This window comes from Armigeres subalbatus, chromosome 3, assembly GCF_024139115.2.
Source record: "Armigeres subalbatus isolate Guangzhou_Male chromosome 3, GZ_Asu_2, whole genome shotgun sequence".
Classification (NCBI taxonomy): domain Eukaryota; kingdom Metazoa; phylum Arthropoda; class Insecta; order Diptera; family Culicidae; genus Armigeres; species Armigeres subalbatus.
The window spans coordinates 213479748-213501574 of NC_085141.1; the positions used below are offsets into that span (position 1 = coordinate 213479748).

Consider the following 21827-nt stretch of genomic DNA (forward strand, 5'->3'; position numbering starts at 1 on the left):
GGGTTACAGAATAGCCGATAAAGGTATTCTGCCAGATACAAATAAATATAAAGCTTTCAAAAATTATCCTGTTCCTAAGAACAGTGACGAAATAAGAAGGTTTGTTGCATTTTGAAACTATTATTAATAATTGTACCTAAATTTGTTAAAACATTGTAAAAAATGATAAATTTGAGTGGACAGCGCAATGCGAGGATGTTTTCAAAGTACTCAAGTCATTTTCGACGCCATCAACATTATTTTAGTAGGTACCCTGGTTTTTGTAGGACCTTGCTTTTGACAACTGACGGATCTGATTTATGATGCAATGTGGTGTAGTTCCAAAATTTTGATGGAAACGACTTACCAATCGCGAATGCTAGCAAAAGGTTCGCACCTTGTGAAATGAATAAATCAGTTATTTTGGATGAACTGACTGCAATTCTCAGGGCAACTAATTATTTCAAAGCTTATTTGTATGGACGCAGATTCACAGTCCTTAAGATTAAATTAACATACTAAAACGTGTGATTGACAGTCCGGAGAAGGCAAGTTCGATTTCCGGTCCGGTCTACGATATTTTCTGATTATAAAAATTCTCGACCCGCTTGACATAGTTTAGTGTATCCATTGTGCTTGCTCACAAGATCCATATCCATCGATGCAATGGCAGACAGTATCCATGCAATGATTTATTTCACATGATTTATCTTATAATTGCAACCATTAAATTGGCTGGGTGTATTAATAAATATTTAAAGTTATACGCCATTTAGCTAACTGATTCAGCAAAATCTTGGATTTTCCATATACCTATTATAAGAAAATAGTTTCTAATTTATGTTTGTATAAAATATTTCATCCTAGTTATCCATTTTAAATCTCAAACCTGCCTTCAAAATGGAAAAAAATATTTGAGCTGCTATTTTAAGATTGAATAGAAAGAAAGAATATTTCGAGAAAAATAAATAGGATAACAAACTGATTCGTCCGAGTTATGCTTCATTCAGGAATACACAGTCACGTCTAAACTAGAGTCAATCAAATCAGTTGTTTGCATTGCAACAAATCTCTTTCAATAAAGAGCAATCTTTTTTTTATGTGTAAAATTTGTGTTTATGATGATCTTTCTTTATGCTAGAATAATTATTGTTTTCTCAGGTGTACGCTATTTACAGTGCAAGAGACAAAGTAGGTGTTTACTTCGCTTCCCAAAAGTTATCCTTGCGGGCACGTAGACCATCGTTATCATCATGCTAATTGGGAATTAGAAGGAACATCAAAATGCTTACAATATTCCGCTGTATCCTGCTCTCACTTGACTTTTTAGCACAAACATATGGCGGGTACTTGGCTGTGAAATACGCTCGTTCGAGAATAGGAATTGAACTTTCCCGCGATTGGGAACTCATCTCTAGAATGCCAACCAAGGATGGTGCTGCAGGGCTTCCTTGGAACGGTCTCCATAATCGTACGTTACCTCTACGCCTTCCGCGATATCTTCTTTGGCCAGTAGCACCAGATGAGGTCGGTTGTTCAGGGAAACCGTTTTCGTCATAAGATTGCCGTTACGCGAGTGATTTACTAACCGGCCTAACTTGCCGCTCTCGGCGGTGGCGTCGATGCTGAAATAGAATAAAAATAAAATTGTTGAGGATGCAAATGGTAAAAAAAACCTTAGCTATTTACGAGTTCAAAACAGCAGACCGATAATTATGGGGCGATGCACTAATCATTAGCATTAGCACTATTGTATGAGAGTAGCATCACTTTCATCCGTTACCACAGATATTGATTTGGGAATAACTCACTAACTCTTAGATGAAAGCAATGCACTCTCCAATAGTCGAGATCTGTCCTGGCCACGTCCTTGCGAATGTTTAGGAAGGGGAAGGATGGTTAGTTGGACACCTACTTAAGAAAGATGCAGAGAACTCTACGACCTCTCATAGGTGCCACGGGAAGTTTTGGGATTATGTGAAAGGTTATAACAGTAGGAATCGTTTTGGTAGAACGTGAAACACAGAAAGTGGGAAAGGGACGAGCCTGGAATTGAATCCACGACCTCCTGCTTATAAGCGAAGCTGTCTTCGTTAAAATGCTCGCGACCGATAATGATGCTTTATAGCCTATTCACACTACGCCATTTATAATAATAAATATCGTGTTATCAAGATACTTTTAACATGATCAGTATTCCAATAAATAAAGTACATCTACACTAGCTAGTAATAAGCTATTATACATAATGTGAAAAAACAAGCATTTTTCAAGGTAAGAATCAGCCCCAAATGACCTTTCCCGTCAAACATTTTATTCGTCAAATATCTTGGGCCTTGGCTGTGCATGCACAACACATGTTACGAAATGGACAAATTGATATAAATCCACGTGTCTTGGAGAGACTCGAACTCTCAACCTCCTACTCTCTAGTTAGGCGTGATATCCCGTACACAACAAGACCACTTGAAAGGGGTCGTACACTTATTACGTAAGCAATTTTTCTGGGATTCTCGATCACCCCTTTCCCCCATGTAAGATTTTTTTTACACAAATGATTTTTTTTATATGGTGCGTAAGAAAACGACGAAGTGGTGTGGTGGAACGGAAGGTGTGCGAGTGTTGAGGATAACTTTTCTTCGCTCGAACAGTCGAACGTAACCACAGGGAACGAAACCACTATGGTAACTTATTCAAACCAACCAAAATTATGTTGTTAATGCCTTTTATTGGTAAGAATTATCGGCAATCGAAGTAAGAATTATCAGTGTGAACGTTAATTAACAGTGTCATCATCCGATGGGATGTTCACCCAAGCCGACTTTCTTCCCAAACCGAATCTATTTTAAACTTTCATAAATATATTTCCATATTGCTGAAAAAACAACTGCATGCCAACGAATGGACAATTTTATTATCTTTAATATTAAATCTTCTATGGCTATCTATGTCTATGTCTATCTTCTTCTATATGAATAAGTGCCGATCATGGTATGGTATTCCAGTAAGTTGGATCAAAACAGAATTTTGGGTATGCACTATCTACAACGAAATAGGGGAACAGATGGCTTTCACACTGATCTTCTTCATCTTATTGGCATTACATCCCCCACTGGAGGGTAAAGGAGGGCTAAGGGTCTGTCTCATTTGGATAATTAAACTTAAAAGTGACAGTCCGGAAATTAAAAAATCACCCAGTCATAAAAATGATTGGTGCTACACAGCACCAGGAGGGCTTTCACACTGATGTTGGGACTCTAACGGAAGGCGGAAACACAAAATGTGGAATCACAAAAGGCAGATTCTCGAAAGGCAGACCTTATACTTGTAACAAAAGACGGAAATACGAAAGGTGGAATTTCAAAAGGCAGAATTTTGTCATTTATTAGTTTTACACAGGCGTCTGCTTGAGGTAAGAGAGGACATAATTTATTTTTTGAAGGCTCGCATCTGCCCGGTCTAAGTTGAAGGGGAATATGATTCCTTCTTTAAAAGCACGCCCCTCCGTATATCTGTAAATCTTATTTCACAACACGGTGTCTCTGTGGGGGAATTTTATTTTTCAAAAATCAGTATCTCTGAAACACCCACCACGTGAAAGCAATGCTCTGCAATGCAATGCTCTTTCATATAGTGGGTAAATTAAAATGTTCTATCGGGGGATCTAGAACAAATTTTATTTTCACTATTTTTGGTGCAAACTCCCTCCCTAAATTTCAAATGATAGCCGATTTTACCCCCTCAAAAATGTATGGAAAAATGATCTCCGATAGAACATTTTAAAAATCCACGTTAAAGAGGAAAACCTATACTTTTGTATAGTGGGTGTTTTGGAGCTACTATTTTTTTTAAAATAAGCCTCTTCGGATAAAGACACCGTGCACCACTGAAGCACTAACAGCTTCTTGGCTCAGTATCCATTAAACACTTCCAGAGTTATATAAGTGTACGATTTCTCGGAAAGGCAAGAAAATTTCCTATCAGACCGTGTAGAGATTCGATATCAGTCACCTTCAGCATGGTATGCTTCGTACAAAGCCATATGCCTTATCGCTGAGCTATGGAAGATCTCCTCCCCACTAAGCAACAAGAAAGCATGCACCTGGCCGATCAAAGGCCAAAGGATATCTTTTTATAGAGGAAGGAGAATCACGATCAGCAAAACTGTATTAGCATGTTTTAACAACGGCCGGCCGTTGGGTCTGGTGCTTCAAAGTGTCCGAATAAGTTAAACCAGTCCAATGCAATTCTGCCTTTTGTGGTACTGCCTTTTATGATTCCGCCTTACGTGATTCTGTCATTTGTATCGTTCCGCCTTTCGTTCATTCTGCCTTATGTGCTTTCATTGCGAGAAAGATTTCTAAGATTACCACGTTCTCAAATTCTCCGGGCATAAGAGTAACATCCGAGTTATGATGGTTGTTTCATTTTTAGATCAGATATAATAGATAATAGAAATTAAAAGATTGGTTAGGGTTGAAGATACGAAAAGAAGGACTTCAAAAGATCATCAAACCAAGGGACTAATTATTACGAAAAGTTTTAGTTTACACTGCTTTAGACACTTACCAATGCTGAACGTTTTTGTGTTTGAAGTAATACATATAGCAACCGGTACTGTCATCTTCGGCATATATCTGCTCCCGTTCCTTCGCTTCCGATACAGTGATGAGATCGCCTATATACTCCACTACAAACTCTCCCTTCAAGAAAGGTCTCGTGGTAACGATTCCGCGCCCTTTCTCCTCAAAGTGTTGAATCTTGCAAATATCCAATATGTTAGCTTTAGATAGCCCCGTATGTTGAACTAACTTTACCTTCAATCCCGATTCTCGCTGCTCGCGGATGGCTTTTTCGATATCGCGATCTCTTTCCCACAGTACCTCTTTCTTAGTTTTCCTCACACTTCGCCGGACTTGGAAGAAATCTGTGAGTTTCTTATTCGTACCCGCATCGCCACTATGTTTGCCAACATTCGTCGATACGACTGTAGGAACGTCGCTTTGCTTACTGCTTTGGTTATTGTTGTTGGTGTTTTGCTGAGCAGTTGGATTTACCGAATCATTCAAGACCGGCTTCTTCTTATCCAGCTCAGCTGTGTTCGGTAGGATATTAACATCTGTTGGATTTGTCTCCTCCGTGTCTTCTAAAGCGTTTTCGGATTCCTTAACATTAAGTCTACAAATATGTACATAAAAAGAAACATTTTATATTATATACTATTTAAATATCTATTCAAACAGAAACTAACTCCACTACGTTTCTTGATCAGAGCAAAATTCAAAATCGGTTTAAACCTACCTTCGCTTCGATTTCACATTCCTTCTTGTGGCCCTCTTGCTTTGAATATTCAGGTGCGCCAAAGCTGTGGATGGACTTGCTACCAGCGGATTCTTCACCGGCGACGGGCACAGGATGCGATGAGGGTAGCTGGCTTTCGACGTTTGCCGTCGGCCAACTCCAGGGTGCCAGTAGGGAGTATAACCACCCCACTGTCGCCACTATCACACGAATTGCTATCTTGACTGAAGAACGTTGTCGAGTCGATCTCTGTCACTTGGGTTGGTTTCGACAGATCAAGAGCATAGTCGGATGCTTCAATCTTAACCGTCACGGACGAGGCCGCGCTACCCCACATAGGATCGCACTTGGGCGGTGAGAATTTCTGTTGTATTTCGCTTGCCAGGAAAGAGTTCTTGATTACCATGCGAGATTTATCTGTGGGCGTCTTATCAAAATTCAAGCTGAGCACTGGCTCCTGCAAGAATATATTACTCGCCGGATTGCTTTGAATCGTGCCGAAGGCAAATCCGGCCAACAGCCCGCTACCACTTGCAACATTCTCAAACGAATCACATGTATTTTCGTCAGTGAGATCAATGAATTGTGTTGTGGCTACTAGTTTATTGTCATTCTCTACCGGCATCGAAGGCTTTCCAGTCGTCAGATATTTAGCAATACCGTTCGTCTTGGTACGACCACCACGCAACATCATCGGAGCGGTTACGTCTGCCGATGTGTCATTGCTAGTAAAATGAGATAAGTTGTCGTATTTGAAATCCTTGCGCTTGGGGCTTGCAGTATCGTCAACTGCAGAAGATGTAAGCCACTGACCAGTGGGGTTGGTCTGACGAGTTCGACGTCCTGAAAATAGATAAACAATATATAAAATACTCTACGAATCAATGTATTTATTATTGATAATGGCATATTCGGGATTTATTTTAAATTTGATATATGCCATTTGTTTTCGTGATTAATAGCGCGAATAAATGACAAAACAAATATATTTTGGAATGTGCTAGATCATCCAAAATATCCAAAATGGCCACGACACTAGCTTTTGACGTCACTTGAAGCTTGGATATCTATTGAACCATGTCTATAACATATTCCATAAGACCAGGAAACATGCTCTGATGGTTTAGAGATATCCTAGCTCATCCAAACTGTCCTTGAGTCCAGAACTTGCGATCTACAGAAACAACACTTGGTTTTTTCATTACTATATGCTAAGATATGTATTCAACCATGTCCATAAGAGACATGGTCTGATGATTTCGGGATATCCAAGGTTATCCTAACCGTTTTTAAGTTCATAACTTGCGATCTACAGCCACATCTACAGCTTTTTTCATCAGAAGCTTAGATATGTATTTAACCATGTTAATAACATACTTCAGCAAATCATGGGACATGGTAAAATGGTTTTAGGATATCCTGGCTAATTCGTTGAAATCAGAACTGAGAAAATATGTTGCTAAAATTGTAGATTTGTAGTCCCGAATAGAACTATTGTTTGGATGAGCCCGATTATTCAAAACTACCTTACGATATCTGTACAAGGTATCTGCAAATTATCCGTGCAACAAGACAGGTTTATAATTATTTTTTGGAACAAATTAAAAAACCAGCATGCAATCCTTCTATTACATGAACCAAGCTGGATCTGTTCACTTCAAAATGACCCCTGTTCCCTGAGTTATACGCCTTCTTCTGGGTCGGAAGAAAATAGCCGCACGTTTCTATACAGATACTTTTCAGACATTTTTGACGATTGTGACATGATTTTAAATGTCTCGGTAATATATTCGGTGTTTTGCTGGCTGTTGTTTTCAAGATGGACCATACCGAATGGTAAATTCAATTCAAATCCGGTGAGTAAAAAACAATTCTCTTTCACTTGAAAAAAAGGAGCGTTTACAAAGACTAAAAGTTTTATTTGTACATGATATGACTCCCAGTATTCCCAGAATATACATCTGTTACAGCCTGCTGAGTTGTTATGCCTATAGATCTACTGATTCAGTCCGTTGATTTGATTTATTGGAATATTTATTGGTATATTGGAATATAATCTTAATCTATTACGAATTACATCTGTTGTCATGATTCTAGAAATTACATCTTGTAGTCTGTTAAATTCATTCATGAACCTGCTGGTAGGCTCGTCCTGCGTGTAGTTCCGTGATCTAAATGGAGGATCGAAGACCCTCCGACGACGAACAGTAACCGGGCTAGTGTTGAAGTTGTGCCGGTTATAGAGACTACTATGTACTACTGATTCGCCCTCTCAAGATGTTACAGAAAAATACGATGTCAAAATGTTGTGTCCATTATGCCAATATTGTCTATTTTTGCTCTGTAGAAGCAAACTGTCCAAATCTGTTCGGATAATTTGCGGACACCCTATAGATTTCCAGGAGACGCAATTTTGAAAAAAATCAAATGTTGACTGCATCTCAAGGACAGTTTGGATGACCCAGAATAACCAAATTATCTGGAAATGTATGTTATACTTCCATGAGATGTAATGGGAGTGGTTGAAGAGGTATCAAAATTTTGTGTTAAGACAAAAGACTGTCATCTGTTGATCGCAAGTCACGAACTGAAAAGCAGCTTGGATTACTCAGACTATTTCAGAATAAATAAGCGGTATTTTTTTACCTTCTGATACAGCGGTTCTCAACCTGGGGTATATGTACCCCTGGGGGTACCTTCGCTGGCCCTAGGGAGTACCTCGAACAAAAATTCGTAATGGCGGACGAATTACAATTCCAATCAAAATTTAATGATAAAGTTTCGATAATTGTGTATTTTTTTATTCCAAAACTTGGTTTTCAAACATAATATGCATGGCGATTAGTAAATCCAACAGAATCCTGCCTCCACAACCAGCACAGATTTCTTCCAAGCAGCTCGAAGGCCTCCTTTCAAGTTGATCAGCAGCCTTTTTTTCAAAAGGTTCGGAGGCTTGGAATCCTCCTTTCAACAGGCCTGGAAGTCTCTTTTCAAGAGGCCTGGAAGTCTCCTTTCAAGAGGCCTGGAAGCCTCCTTTCAAGAGGCCTGAAAGCCCCCTTTCAAGAGGCCTGAAAGCCTCCTTTCAAGAGGCCTGAAAGCCTCCTTTCAAGAGGCCTGAAAGCCTCCTTTCAAGGGGCCTGAAAACCTTCTTTCAAAAGGCCTGAAAGCCTCCTTTCAAGAGGCCCGAAAGCCTCTTTTCAAGAGGCCTGGAAGCCTCCTTTCAAGAAACCTGGAAGCCTCCTTTCAAGAGGCCTGGAAGTCTCCTTTCAAGAGGCCTGGAAGCCTCCTTTCAAGAGGCCTAGAGATTCGGAAGGTTCTTTTCAAAAGGCTAAGAAAGCTCTTTTCAAAAGGCTCGGAAGTCTGCTTTCAAGTGGCTCGTAAGCCTGCCTTTAAGAGGCCCGGAAGCCTACTTTTAAGAGGTTCAGAAGCCTCCTTTTGAGAGGGTTCAGAAGCCTCCTTTCAAAAAACTCGGAAGACTCCTTTCAAAAGGCTCGGAAATCTCTGTTCAAGAATATCGGAACCCTCTTTTCAAGAAGCTTGTAATTCTACATTCAAGAGACTCGGAAGCGTCAAGAGGCTTTGAAGCGTCCTTTCAATATACAAAGCCTCTCGACAAGATGCGCGGCAGCCTACTTTCAAGAGATTTAGAAGGTCCGTACAAGAGGCTCAAGAGTCTCACTTCAAAGGAATAGTGGATTAATCTTTCAAGAGGCTTGGAAGCCTACTTCCAAAAGGGGTATTTCAATTAATGCAAAAGTTCGAAGGGGTACCTCTCAAGAAAAATGTTGAGAACAGGTTTATACATATTTCGTGACATTGCGTGAAAGCTTAAGATCGTAGATTCTGTGCTAAAAGACAGTTTGGATGACCTACAATATTCCAAAACTGTCTTCTAATGTCGGTTGACGATACCCATAGTCAGAGCAAAAAATATTCACCTTCACGAAGCAACTGTGGTACGAATTTTGACAAACATCGCAACCTTATTCAAAACATAGAATGATTTACTCAGTTTTCTTCTTTATAAATTTAGCCATAATTAGTAGTGAATAGTGTCACTGGGTTCGAAAAGCCTTGATTATATTGACTTTTGGCGGTAAAAGTGTCTCTCAGTTGAACCGTTGAACGTCGAGGTCAGATCTATGTGGGTAATTGTTTAAATAATCATATTAGCACAAAGAACAGACGATGAAGCTGGACTCTCCATGTTGTGATAACCTTTTACTGATCATTTTGAAATAACTTGGAATGTTGCCGATATTCCGTGCAGAATCAGCGCTAGCGTCATCAAAAAATGCCACTATGTGCTAGTTGCGTGCAAGTTGCTATGTTGCATGCAAGAGTATACCTGCGCCATCGTGTTGTCAAAATGAGATTTGAGTTGCAATGTCCACGTCGACGGCGTTCCATGTCTGTTCTCTGTGATATTAGTGTTCAGCTTTATAAAAAATATTAGTTAACGTAATCCAAATAAATAATCACTGACTAATATTCATTCGGAAATTGGCCGTGCTAATATGAACATATGTTTCAAAGTGAGGGTGATGAAGACAATCACAACTGTTGATTGCAAGTCCCGAGCTCAAGAAAAGTTCGTACAATCCATAATATTTAAAAACTATCTTACAATGTCTTTTAAACTTGCGAAGTTTTTCCCACCATTTATATGATGTAATGAATAAGGTAGAATCCACCGCCAATAATGTACTATACCGTGGACAGAATTTAATATTTGTTTTACTTTTTTTTTGTTTTTATCCGTGTACACTACTAAAAATCCACACATTTATATTGGCAAAAATCCATAGATTTGACTTACGATTTATATAAGCAAAATCATAATAATGACATAATCATCCTCCACGCAAACTACTAATAAAATATATCAGGACTGATTTAAATCGCAAACAGGCGTAACTTATTGTGTATTGGATTTACATTGGAAGAAATACGAACTCCTGCTAAAGCAAGCATTTCCTGAGAAAACCATGGTAGGGGAAACTGGACACACATGATCCCCGGGGAAACATGATCCCCCCATGTTTTCTCGAAACCTAAGAACATGTTTATATCACTGATATGTGTAAACAGATCCGATAAACAGATAATTTAATCTGAGTAACATTTGATGTTAGCTCTAGCTAGTTAGATGTTAGCGTTCTCAATTCTTTTTTTCTGCAAAGGTAAAAAGTTTAATAACTTATATATCCAAACAAAACGTGTCAATTTTTTACTGGACGTAGTTTTATTATTGCAGAATTGAATAAGCTCATACATTGGTATTGCTCATTTCATATTGAATGAGAAATAAATCAAGATAAAAAGTCAATATGGACACACTTGATCCCCCACAGTTTGGACACATTTGATCCCGATATTGCATATATTATGGCGTTTGTTGTATTTCATTGCATTTGCATATTATTGTATTACATGCAACTAATTGATCTGTTATAATTCTTTTCTAGTTTAAACGTTTAATAGATTTATTTACTTCCTTCAATTTTATCATTCAAGCACACGCGTATTTAAGGTTTCCAATAGCCTTATCACATTACCTAGAACAATGTGTAGTTAAACATACTTAACTTTGATTAGTTTTATTAAATACGAGTAAATCTAACATTAAATGAATACCTATTGAAATTACTCAAGAAATCATCGTTTGTAAAATCAGTACTGTTAGATCTACTATTCAATTGAACTGTCTCTTTTAAATAGGGCACGGTGCCCCCAGACGCGAATACTATCGCACTTTCATGAACCTCCGTGGTTTTCTCACGAAAAGTAAGCTTAGAGCACCAGGAAAAGGATACGGGGTGTTTTAAAATCTTTCATCGGTGAAATTTTGAATACGCCCTATTTTAAAATTGTATGGTTTTTCCCATAAACATACATGTTTGCTGCAAAATAGAAATATATAGTGCTTTCCTTTTCATTAGTAATTGAATCAAGTATCAAGTATCAAGAATCAATCGGTTACTAGATTTTTTTCGTACCGCTGGCCGTAACCAATTAGTTTAAGTTGTTGTGGGGGTTTCCAAATCCGTATAGCAGGTTTCCAAATCCGTATAGCAGACCGCAGATTTTGCTTTGGTAAGCTTTTAGCTACAAAATATATTTTATTTGAAACGGTTTCTTAATGCTCAATTTGATTTTTCATTACTCACAAATTTGGTGACCTACGATATCAAGAATCGTATCACTTCTCGATGCCGTTTATGTTTTGTTTACTCTGCATAGAACATATTATTATCAAAGGCTATTATAACTGAATGAGCTACTCACGATTTCAATTGGTCTTATAGACACCTAACTTCACCAAATCCAGAGGCAATGTAGGTTTAGCTTAAGATAGAGAGTAGGTATCCTAGATTGTAAGTATAATTTCGTTTTAACTAATATAATTCAATTCAAATACTGCATGACATACCTTTAGGAATATTTCACGCTATTAATCTAAGATCTAGTTACGGTAATCACTAATCTATAGGCAACATATGCCGTGGATTTTTGTTGATCTAGCCGTATATTAAATTTAAGAATTTTAGGTTTTAATCACTGTTATAATAAGATTTAGTTTGTAGAAAATCACACCAACTTCGTAGTACCTGGATGATTTGCAATTCTTCCCACTTATTGTTTTGGTCCCATTCGTCGGAGTCCATCATCATCGATAGCGAGTTTCATCTCTCCTTCATACGATCATCCGCAACTGGTTATTTGGTCACAGTTTAGACTAATAGCTTGACCAGTCACAGTTGACCAGTACCAGGGGGGTCTCGTCGCGACAAGTTATATTTATTTAGACATGTGTTGTTAGTTGAATAATTTTAATAAATAAACAAATAAACAAATATCACTCACTCAATATCATAACATGTCTTGACATATGGGTTTATTACCATGAAAACATTAGATTGTCTAATCTGGAGAGTAAACTGTGCAATTAAGAGCGAAAACTTACGCGTACAGCACTGTTGTTCCATCAGATTTATAGTTCGATCTGATTATAGTTCGTGGGTTGGACACATTACCCGAATGTCGAAGAACATTAATCTATTTGGAAGATTTCGTAATGCTACTAGCATTTTAATAATACTGAATTCAATAACTATTAAAAAGAAAGGCACTACATATTTCTATTTTGAAGCTAACATGTATGTACCTATATACAATTTTAAAATAGGGCGTATTCAAAATTTCACCGATGAAAGATTTTAAAAAACCCCGTATCCTTTTCCTGGTGCTTTAAGCTTTCTTTTCGTGAAAAAACCACGGAGGTTCATGAAAGTGCGATAATATTCGCGTCTGGGGACACCGTGTAGGGTAAGTTTATTTAGAATCATTATTTTTATCGTATTTTATCGCAAGTCTGTCTGTCTTCCTGAAGATCTTCTAACAATAGGTTAATTCTACCGCTTCTATTAAGTATTTTAAAAAAATCACATTTGTGTACTAATAATATACACGTGAATATAATGTTTCAAGCATGCCAGTACAGTATACCCCCGGTGATCCGACAAATGTATGGCCGGACTATCGGGGTTCCTCTCGTTAATCCGACTGTCAAATCCATACAAATGAACCAAAACAAAATCACAGCACAAACTCGAAAACTGACAACATAATGTGTTTAAATGGGTGTTGATACTTTTTAATCCGGAAAATTCCGAATTAGCGAGATCCGGACTAACGAGTCGTCGGATTAGCGAGGTCCGGATAAGCGGGGGGATACTGTACCACATTGATGTATGAAGTCGCTAGCCTGGTATGATCACCTTTTCTTAGGCACCGAAATAAGCACTCTGGGATATTAACCACTGGCCAGTGTTGGAAAAACTCAGAAGCTCAAAACTCATGAACGATTCAAATCACTCGTGAGTTTAAACGCACCCAACCAAAAAATCATGGCTGAGTTGAATCACCCGTTTGAATCATCTAGGCCTTTCTTTTGTTCTCTTTCGTAAAATAACCAGGCTACTGACATCCTATTGTTTAGCCCATCGCCAGATCGTAGCTAGGATGTCCTGGGCTATAATTGTTTTAATGCTGCGTTTCAATGATGACAGCGGGCTATGTCTATTGATGATGATGACACCGTGCTTGTCACCGGCTCGAAAATAACAGTCATCTAACGTTCAACACATAGAACAATGGATACTCTTGCGTTTGTAAACAATAAATTGCCCCCAAATTGATTATGAACACTTTTTAGAGCGAAATGTCTGAAATGATCCGTTTTAGCATGAAAAATCAGACGTGATGCATTATTTTAAATTCGCAAACTCAATGATTGAGTTTTATGAATGATTTTACCAACACTGCCACTGGCTATTGGTTTTTTTTTGTGGTGGCTGGCCCAATTATTACTTCCGGTCTTTTACTATACTTAGTATAGTAATAGTCAAGCATTCGTTCTACATATTACTAATATGGGGGTAAGCGTGGTGAATTGTTATAGAATTTAAAAAGAAAACGAATGCTAAGACCAAGTGCCACTGGATGACTCCAAACGGGCCAGTATAATGTGGGGTAGTCAGGGTTTAACTAAATTAGCTAATAGTATAACTTATTTTGCCACGCACCAATTTCAGTATAATTTGTTTCTTCGAATCAAATTCCTAGAAGTTAGGTTTTCAGCATTACTTAGCGCAAGAGAGGGTTTAAACTCTGCGTTAAACTGAATTTTATTCGCCGATTCGGGGCGTTATCATGAGTGATCAGCACTCATGGAACACATTGTTTAACGCGAATGTCAGCCGGGTTCGATCAAAAGTGTAAGATTTAGTGTAATTAGTTTAATTATTTTTATTTTTAGGCATCAAACGTTAGGAGCATGTTTTCAGCGTCGCACAGCCCAGGAGAGGTGTAAGCTCACAACCGTATAGTGTAGGCCGTCCTCGATTGGGGTCCTGTGGGTCGCATGTAGTGGCTGTGCTCAGGGCAGTTATGTGTTGAAAGCGGTTTCGGGGCAGTTAGGATTGAGTTTTAATATAAACAGATGTAGGATTGAACAAAGTTGTAACCTTTAAGGTTCATATTGTGGAGACTATTGACAGCCAAAGCGTTGAGGATAAGCTTTTAGTTAGCAACTGAATTAATTTATCCGATTTGGAATCCTAGATTGAATAGTAGGTATATATGGACAATTATAGAAACTATATACAGTTATCAATTTATTAAGTATTGAGGATATGTTTTTGGTTAAGTTGAGTATCAGATGGGCATGTGTGATATCCATTTATAAGACAGAATTATTAGAACTGTATTTTTGTCTTTGTAGTATAATTAATTACTTACTAATGTTTTGCGGGCCGGCGAGTGAAAGCGGCCCAATTCTTTTATCTACCTCTTTCCAGACGACCAGTGATGAAGAAAATCTTATTGTTCCGGTATCATCAGTGGTATTCATATTCATAACAACCACCGTCAATACAGGAAGTCTGTGTTCACAACGTGATTACTTCAAGGACAATCCCAACATCTTCTGTGAATTGCAGATAAGTATTGCGTTTATATTTTAATTGCACTGAGCTCGTTCTAATCTGATCGATGAATGAATTTACTTGTCACTAATCAATATCATTAGTAAATTTAAATATTCCCGTAGATTAGAAAAGCAAGTGCATATATTTCTATTTTATGGCAACATATCACAGCGAAACGGACCCTTGGGAGCCTTAAGTAAGATCTCGGTCCGGTTGCATCTAAGGAGATCTTAGTGCAGTGCACACCGGACGTGTTGCCCAGTAGACGTATCGCTCAGCGGTATTTAAATACAACGCAGATAGGCTATGGTCAGAGGGTGCGTTGATATTACAAGATTACAAGATTACTGCCACTGGCTATTGGTTTTGAAGTGCGGCTGTTTTTTTTTAATTAGAAACAGGATAATTAGATTTTTAAACAACAAAGATATAGGGTAAAATGCCCAATAGTGGACCCCCTAGTAGCGAAATTTTGCTCTTTCTGTCATAATAAGTAGAAATTTTCTACATATTAATTCTGCTTGATATCTAATAACAAGTTCTGCATCTCCTCTTTACGATACATACATAAAACACTCAAATACACGACGTTTTTTTGTTGAAATTAACATTTTAAAGTCTGACTGAATTCGCCCTATAGTAGACCCCCTGGGGGTCCATAATAGGAAATTGCTTCCCTATAGTCGACACTTCATTTGATTTTCATGTTTCGTTTCGGGACGTTCTTCTTTCCTATTATGGACCCCACAAATTATTCCTATAATGGACACTCTCGTGTTTATTTTTTATAGAATAGTAGAAAATCATCTTATTTTACTTTACATAGCATTTCCAATGCATGTAATCAAATCATAGGACTGTAAGGTAGGTTATCCCGATGGAATTTCATAGCAAAATATTTACATTGTGTTGTAATAATGCAAAAATGGGTGGATGGTCCACTATTGGTTGGGGGTCCACTATTGGGCACTTTTCCCTATATGATATTTATGTATCGATCATCCAGTTTTAGTATCACCACACAGAGAGATCCTCTTTGAAACAGCATGGTTGTCGTAATCTGCCTTTCAGTGGAGTGGATTGATTGCATAAATAATCATCAGGATGCCAACTTTGTTGATAATTGTCATTGTTACTCTATTCAAGAACCAATATACCTGCCTTACTCAATACCAACAATATTTTTAATTTTTGCGCGAATGTTTTTTACTATACAGAATTGTTGGGATTTGAAAATAAAACAATTTGGCCTTTTATCACACTTGAAAGAACCTAAATATCTTCAGCTCATAAAAGGATCAATTTTCCCCGATATGAGGATCGATTTTTTTTATAACTTTCATGAAAAAATAATTTCTTCCAATGATGTTTTTGAATAAATAATTAAATCACAGAGAAACAGACGTCTCACTTAGAACAAAATGCAATCAAAATCATCGTCACGGAAGCATTATCGCCCAGTGCTAAATGCAGTGTGTGTGGTCAAACGGAAACCAGATGGCGGTAGTGTGCAAACGTCAAACATAAGCAAATCCGATAGAACCGCTATCGGTGGCCGATTGACCACCTACAAAAATTTGAATCCACCGTTAAAAATGTGAACGATGGAACATGTGTTGAGTGAGACGTCTGTTTCTCTGTGATTAAATTGTTCATCAAGTCCATCTTAAATCATATAATTTTGATTATTTTGCATCGAGAAACATCCGAAACAAAAAGTGGGGATCATGTGTGTCCAGTTTCCCCTATGTATCCGACAGAATAAGCTTTCCGCTATCAGGTAAGGGTTCATTCACAAATTACATAACACAAAATTTGACCATTTTCAACCCCCACCCACCTCCTCGTAACGTTTTTTGTATGAAAGGATTTTGAAATTTGTATGGGCCGTAACGGTCTTGCAGGTACCCTCCCACCCCCTAAAGCGATATGTAATTTGTGAACGGGCCCTAAAGGGAATAAGTTTTGGTGAAAAAGGCTACACTCTGAAAAATCTTCAAGTCATGTTTACCTGGAAACAAATGTGGTTCTCATCCACCACACTTTTCACGTAAGAGTGACCTGAATGTCATGTAACCTGAACAAAATTTAGATTCGGTGAGTTACGTGATTTATCAGGTGAATCTGACTGGATTTTCCATTACTAATGACGTGAAGTTTGAAAGTAACTACGTGTTTGATCAGGTGAACCTTACGTGATTTCTACGTACTGGTTACGTGAACTTTTAGTGAAAGCTACATGATATTAGGCAACCACTATATGCTTTGAAATAATTTGCAAAATTGTTTTGTTTTAAATGAATGCAAAATAATTTAATAACTGCCCGCATCGGTTAATAGGAGACCTCTTCGCGTTGCTGAAGCGCTTGATGCGTTGAAATGCATTTGATGCAGAATGATGTTTTTAATATTAGACAATGCTGTCATTCGGCCATTGCGCTTCGGAGTTATCGCTAAAACGCTGTTGGAGAACGAATCAAAGTTACTGACGAATGTCGAATGAAATTTATCAAATTTGGTCAGAAATGTTGAAACTAGATTCTAGAATTGCAGCTATTTCCCATGTTGAACCAATCAGAAAATAGTTCACCCTTGGACGTTGAAATCTGCACACGGCGTTAAAACGACGCATATTTGCATCGGGAAAAAGCGGTAACGCAGCGTCGCCGCACCGATGCACACCTGCGTTTTTCCAACGCCACGTGCACGCAGCGTTGAAAAAACGCTACGTGGGCATCGGCCCTTACTCCATTTGATGCTGGGTACCTTGCGTGAACGCGGCGTGCACGCAGCGTGAAAAAACGCTACGTGGACATCGGCCCTAAGTTAGGCAATTTATTCGGTTGAAATTAAAACGGAAATTAATCGGTTGAAAAAAAAACTTCGATGACATTTTTTATCGGGTGTTTAAAAAACTTTGAAAACAAGAGGTGAGCCAGTCTCGGGATGAAAACCTCTCAAATAAAGACAAAAAAAACTTTGAAAAGAAAATTGTTTTTTAGTTTTGAAGTTAAAAATATTTTTCTTCATGGGACGGATAAGTACATGCACAAGGCGAAATAAAATTGGGGTTTTTACAACTTTTGACTTTTATTAAAAAAAAAAGCCATATTTTGCTTTTTTCTTTTTTTACTAAAACATAGAACTTAAAAGAAAGCTTGTCAATCTGAATAATTTATCCAAAATTGAAAACTTTGTTTTGAGCAATATATTTTGTTGAACTAAATGAACCGTCTGTTTGAGAAACTGCATATGTAACATTTTTGGCAAAAATGAGATTTTTATATATTCTGAATCCTCGTCCAAAAATACGTATTCTGTCAAAAAATACGAAAAAAAAATTTGTTCAGGAATGTATGAATTTGTTTTCGTTTGTTTGAGAAACTACATATGTCCACGCACTTTGAAGAACAATTGTGGAGTATTGTTTACATTTTTGGCACTGAAAATGCCCCAGAGTGTTGAGTTTTGCCAAAAACTATTGATCTGTATCGAAGAAATCGAAAGATTCGGTGCCAATTTGTTCAAAAACAGTTTTTTGTTGTTTTCTCGAAATTGTGTAAAATGGATTTATGCAGTTTCTCAAACAAATGATTCAAATAATAACGATATATAGTAATTTCTTCAATAATTTATCATAATGCATGAAGTTTTCTGGAAATTTGGACTTGAGTGGCCGTAGCAGATAAAAATCGGTTGGCATTGGTATCAGTGTTGTCAAAAAGAACTCGTTATTTTTTGTCCCTAGGTTCGTGGAATGTTCGCAAAGAATAATTTTCATTGACATTCCTGTGGTAATTCGTGCATTTATTCAAAGTTATGTTTGTGAAAAAACCGTCGTGATTTCAGGATATCGAATATGATTCAGGGGAGGAAACAAAAAAGCTACCCTGTAACCAGCATAATCCACATCCGGTAAAAAATTACGAGGAAGAGGCATATGGCAATGACAATGAACCTCAAAAAGGAGGTTCCAATGAATTATTTGACGTCGGCGACCATAGCATCCGACAAAAACTTATGAAGAAAAAGAAAAAGAAGCAAACTATGGCAAAGTCATTGAGCCCCAAGAAGGATGTTCCGATAAATTGTTGGAAGATGTTCAGAACCCGGCCGATGGAAGTTTAACAGTTGATGTAAAGTACGAAAGCGATGAAGGATTGTATGATATATTAGAATAAAACGATACTTAAGATTAATCCACCTAGCGGCGATGATGCTTTTTTCGTGCATCATAAAATGTATTGAAAAAATTAGAAGATTTATGTAGAAGACACGACCGCACGACGTGAACTACGTGAAAATTAGTACCTTCCAATTTGAAGTGCCATCAGTCTACTATAGGGCAAGTACGGTCAAACTTTCAAATGTTAATATCAACGAATAACGTCGTGTATTTGAGTGTTTTGGGTATGCAACTATTAGGGGAGATGCAGAACTTGTTATTAGATACTATGCGAATTCAACATGTTAAAAAATCACTCTTATGGCAGCAAGTTTGAAATTCCGCTGCTAAGTGGTTCACTCTTGGTAATCACTATTATTCAAATAATAACTATAATTCAATAACAGATAATACCAAAAAGTAGGCAATTACTGCGCTGCAATGTACTGCCGTCATATGCATATTTGTCCCATGTTTGCTGGGATTTCCTATGTACATGGGACAGTTATGCGTATAACGGCAGTGTAGTGGATGTATGAACTGGATTGATTGGTTTTGAAATTTTGACTGGGTATGGAAGAATTAAATTTTCCAATAGTTTAGCGTTGATAATCAATATTTTCAATAGATTTGACAAATTGCTGAAGAATTTCCAATAGATTGATAAGAAAATCACGAAAATCCATCGAAAGATAAAGGTTCTATTAGCGTTTGAAATCACTCCTAATTTCGTGGCGGTCTCGAGTATGAAAATTTTCGTTTAACACTCTGCATCTGAGCCTTCCCCTTAGAGTAAAATCAGCAGTGATTCAAATCGTTCGGGGCTGTCAATTTGAATATGAATCTGAAACATTAATTTTCCCAGCAGCTGTTCTAGATTCAGTTTTTATACCAGTCAACTGTCAAAAAAATAAAACTGGTATAAGGGTGAAATCAGGAGTGATTCAGTTTCATTCTAAATTTTCGACCACTATTCTAGTTTGAATCTGGAGCAAAATAGAACAAACTCGCTGGTTTCCCCAGCAGTGTTCTATTCATGTTTTTCAAATTTTCAATTAATTGAATTCATTATGTTACTGCCAAGGAAGGCGCCGGAATTGCAAAGTGGATTGATCCGTAGATAAAATGACGCATCCATACACCAAAACAATTGAAAAATATTTGAATCTCGTGATTCAATCGTGGTTCAAATCTGCAGAAAATAGAACGGAGCGTTATACCAGTTTTTATATTATTTTGACAGTTGACTGGTATAAAAACTGAATCTAGAACAGCTGCTGGGAAAACTAATGTTTCAGATTCATATTCAAACTGACAGCCCCGAACGATTTGAATCACTGCTGATTTTACTCTAACGCTCCAAAATATATAACTGGTATAACGCTACAAAGCAAGACCATGCTGAGGGTGGCTGGGTTCGATTCCCGGTGCCGGTCTAGGCAATTTTCGGATTGGAAATTGTCTCGACTTCTCTGGGCATACAAGTATCATCGTGCTAGCCTCATGATATACAAATGCAAAAATGGTAACCTGGCTTAGAAACCTCGCAGTTAATAACTGTGGAAGTGCTTAATGAACACTAAGCTGCGAGGCGGCTCTGTCCCAGTGTGGGGATGTAATGCCAATAAGAAGAAGAAGAAGATAACGCTCCGTTCTATTTTCTGCAGATTTGAACCACGATTGAATCACAAGATTCAAATATTTTTCAATTGTTTTGGTGTATGGATGCGTCATTTTATCTACGGATCAATCCACTTTGCAATTACGGCGCCTTTCTTGGCAGTAACATAATGATTTCAATTAATTAAAAATTTGAAAAACATGAATAGAACACTGCTGGGCAAGCCAGCGAGTTTGTTCTATTTTGCTCCAGATTCAAACAAGAATAGTGGTCGAAAATTTAGAATGAAACTGAATCACTCCTGATTTCACCCTTAGCCGTAGTTCACGTTGAAAATCACATTAGAACAGATTAAATTTTGTCTATTATTTTGCATGCTTACGTAATATGTATACGGCCTCTTTTGAATTTTAAAATGATAGCGCATTAAAAAAAACATATTTAAATACTTTTTCATTTACACATTAAGTTATCACTCTGCTAAACCCCGCCGGCGCAAACCATTACCTTAGTATCTGACTAATATACACCCAGCTTGTATGGTTCCCCATAAAGCTTCTATAAAAGCCATAAAGTAGGCAATTAATGTTAGTGTACCTCACTACGGCAAAATCAAACGTTTGTATCGGGAAAGGCAGCATCATTGCTGGGAGATAAATTTGGTGTGGAACATATTTCACCCTTCACTCTTTTTTTTCTGGATGAAAATATTTTTTCCACTCTCATTTTTCGCGAGAATTATCGTTGTACAATAATAAAAAGTGTATAAGCGCAACGTGATTCTAACCTAGAACATTAACAATAATAGCATAGTACATCTGCATGTAGGCACCAGATTGTTTGTTCTACAAAAGCTACTACCGTTTGCATTAGTGATGGTACCATATGAGAAAAAAACAAGCAAACCACTTTTTCACGGCAAATGAAGTGAGCGAAAAATGGCGATTGTCTTTCTTTCCCAAAAAGCGGTTTCTCGACAAAAACTTTCGTAAGTGAAATAGAGTGAGCATTACGAACCCTGATTATATGTATTACATTACAAGCTCGTAGTGCGACACTGTTTTGGCACAGCGAGCTCATGCGGCCTGAACTTTTATTGTAGAAAAAATGATAATAAACGTAATGTACACTGTAAATCCGGCAATAATACACCGGAAAATCTTTCCCTTCCTTTCGTTATTTTCTAAAAAATAATCTTAATATTTACTGAAATACAAAATATATCAACAATCATGTATATGCCAAACTTCTCATTTTTAATTTTTTTTAT

At 37.5% G+C, this 21827-nt stretch overlaps 1 protein-coding gene across 1 annotated transcript in view; it reads right to left on the reverse strand.

Annotated features, from left to right (window-relative positions):
* Window positions 1–633: 633 nt before the first annotated feature.
* Window positions 634–21827, reverse strand: part of LOC134219321 (N-lysine methyltransferase KMT5A-B-like) — a 42813-nt gene continuing 21619 nt past the window's right edge. The window contains 5 exon segments of the mRNA XM_062698037.1: window positions 634–1604; window positions 4549–4739; window positions 4797–5157; window positions 5281–5407; window positions 5410–6123. Coding sequence (XP_062554021.1) covers window positions 1394–1604; window positions 4549–4739; window positions 4797–5157; window positions 5281–5407; window positions 5410–6123 — 1604 coding nt within the window. The 3' untranslated portion in view covers window positions 634–1393.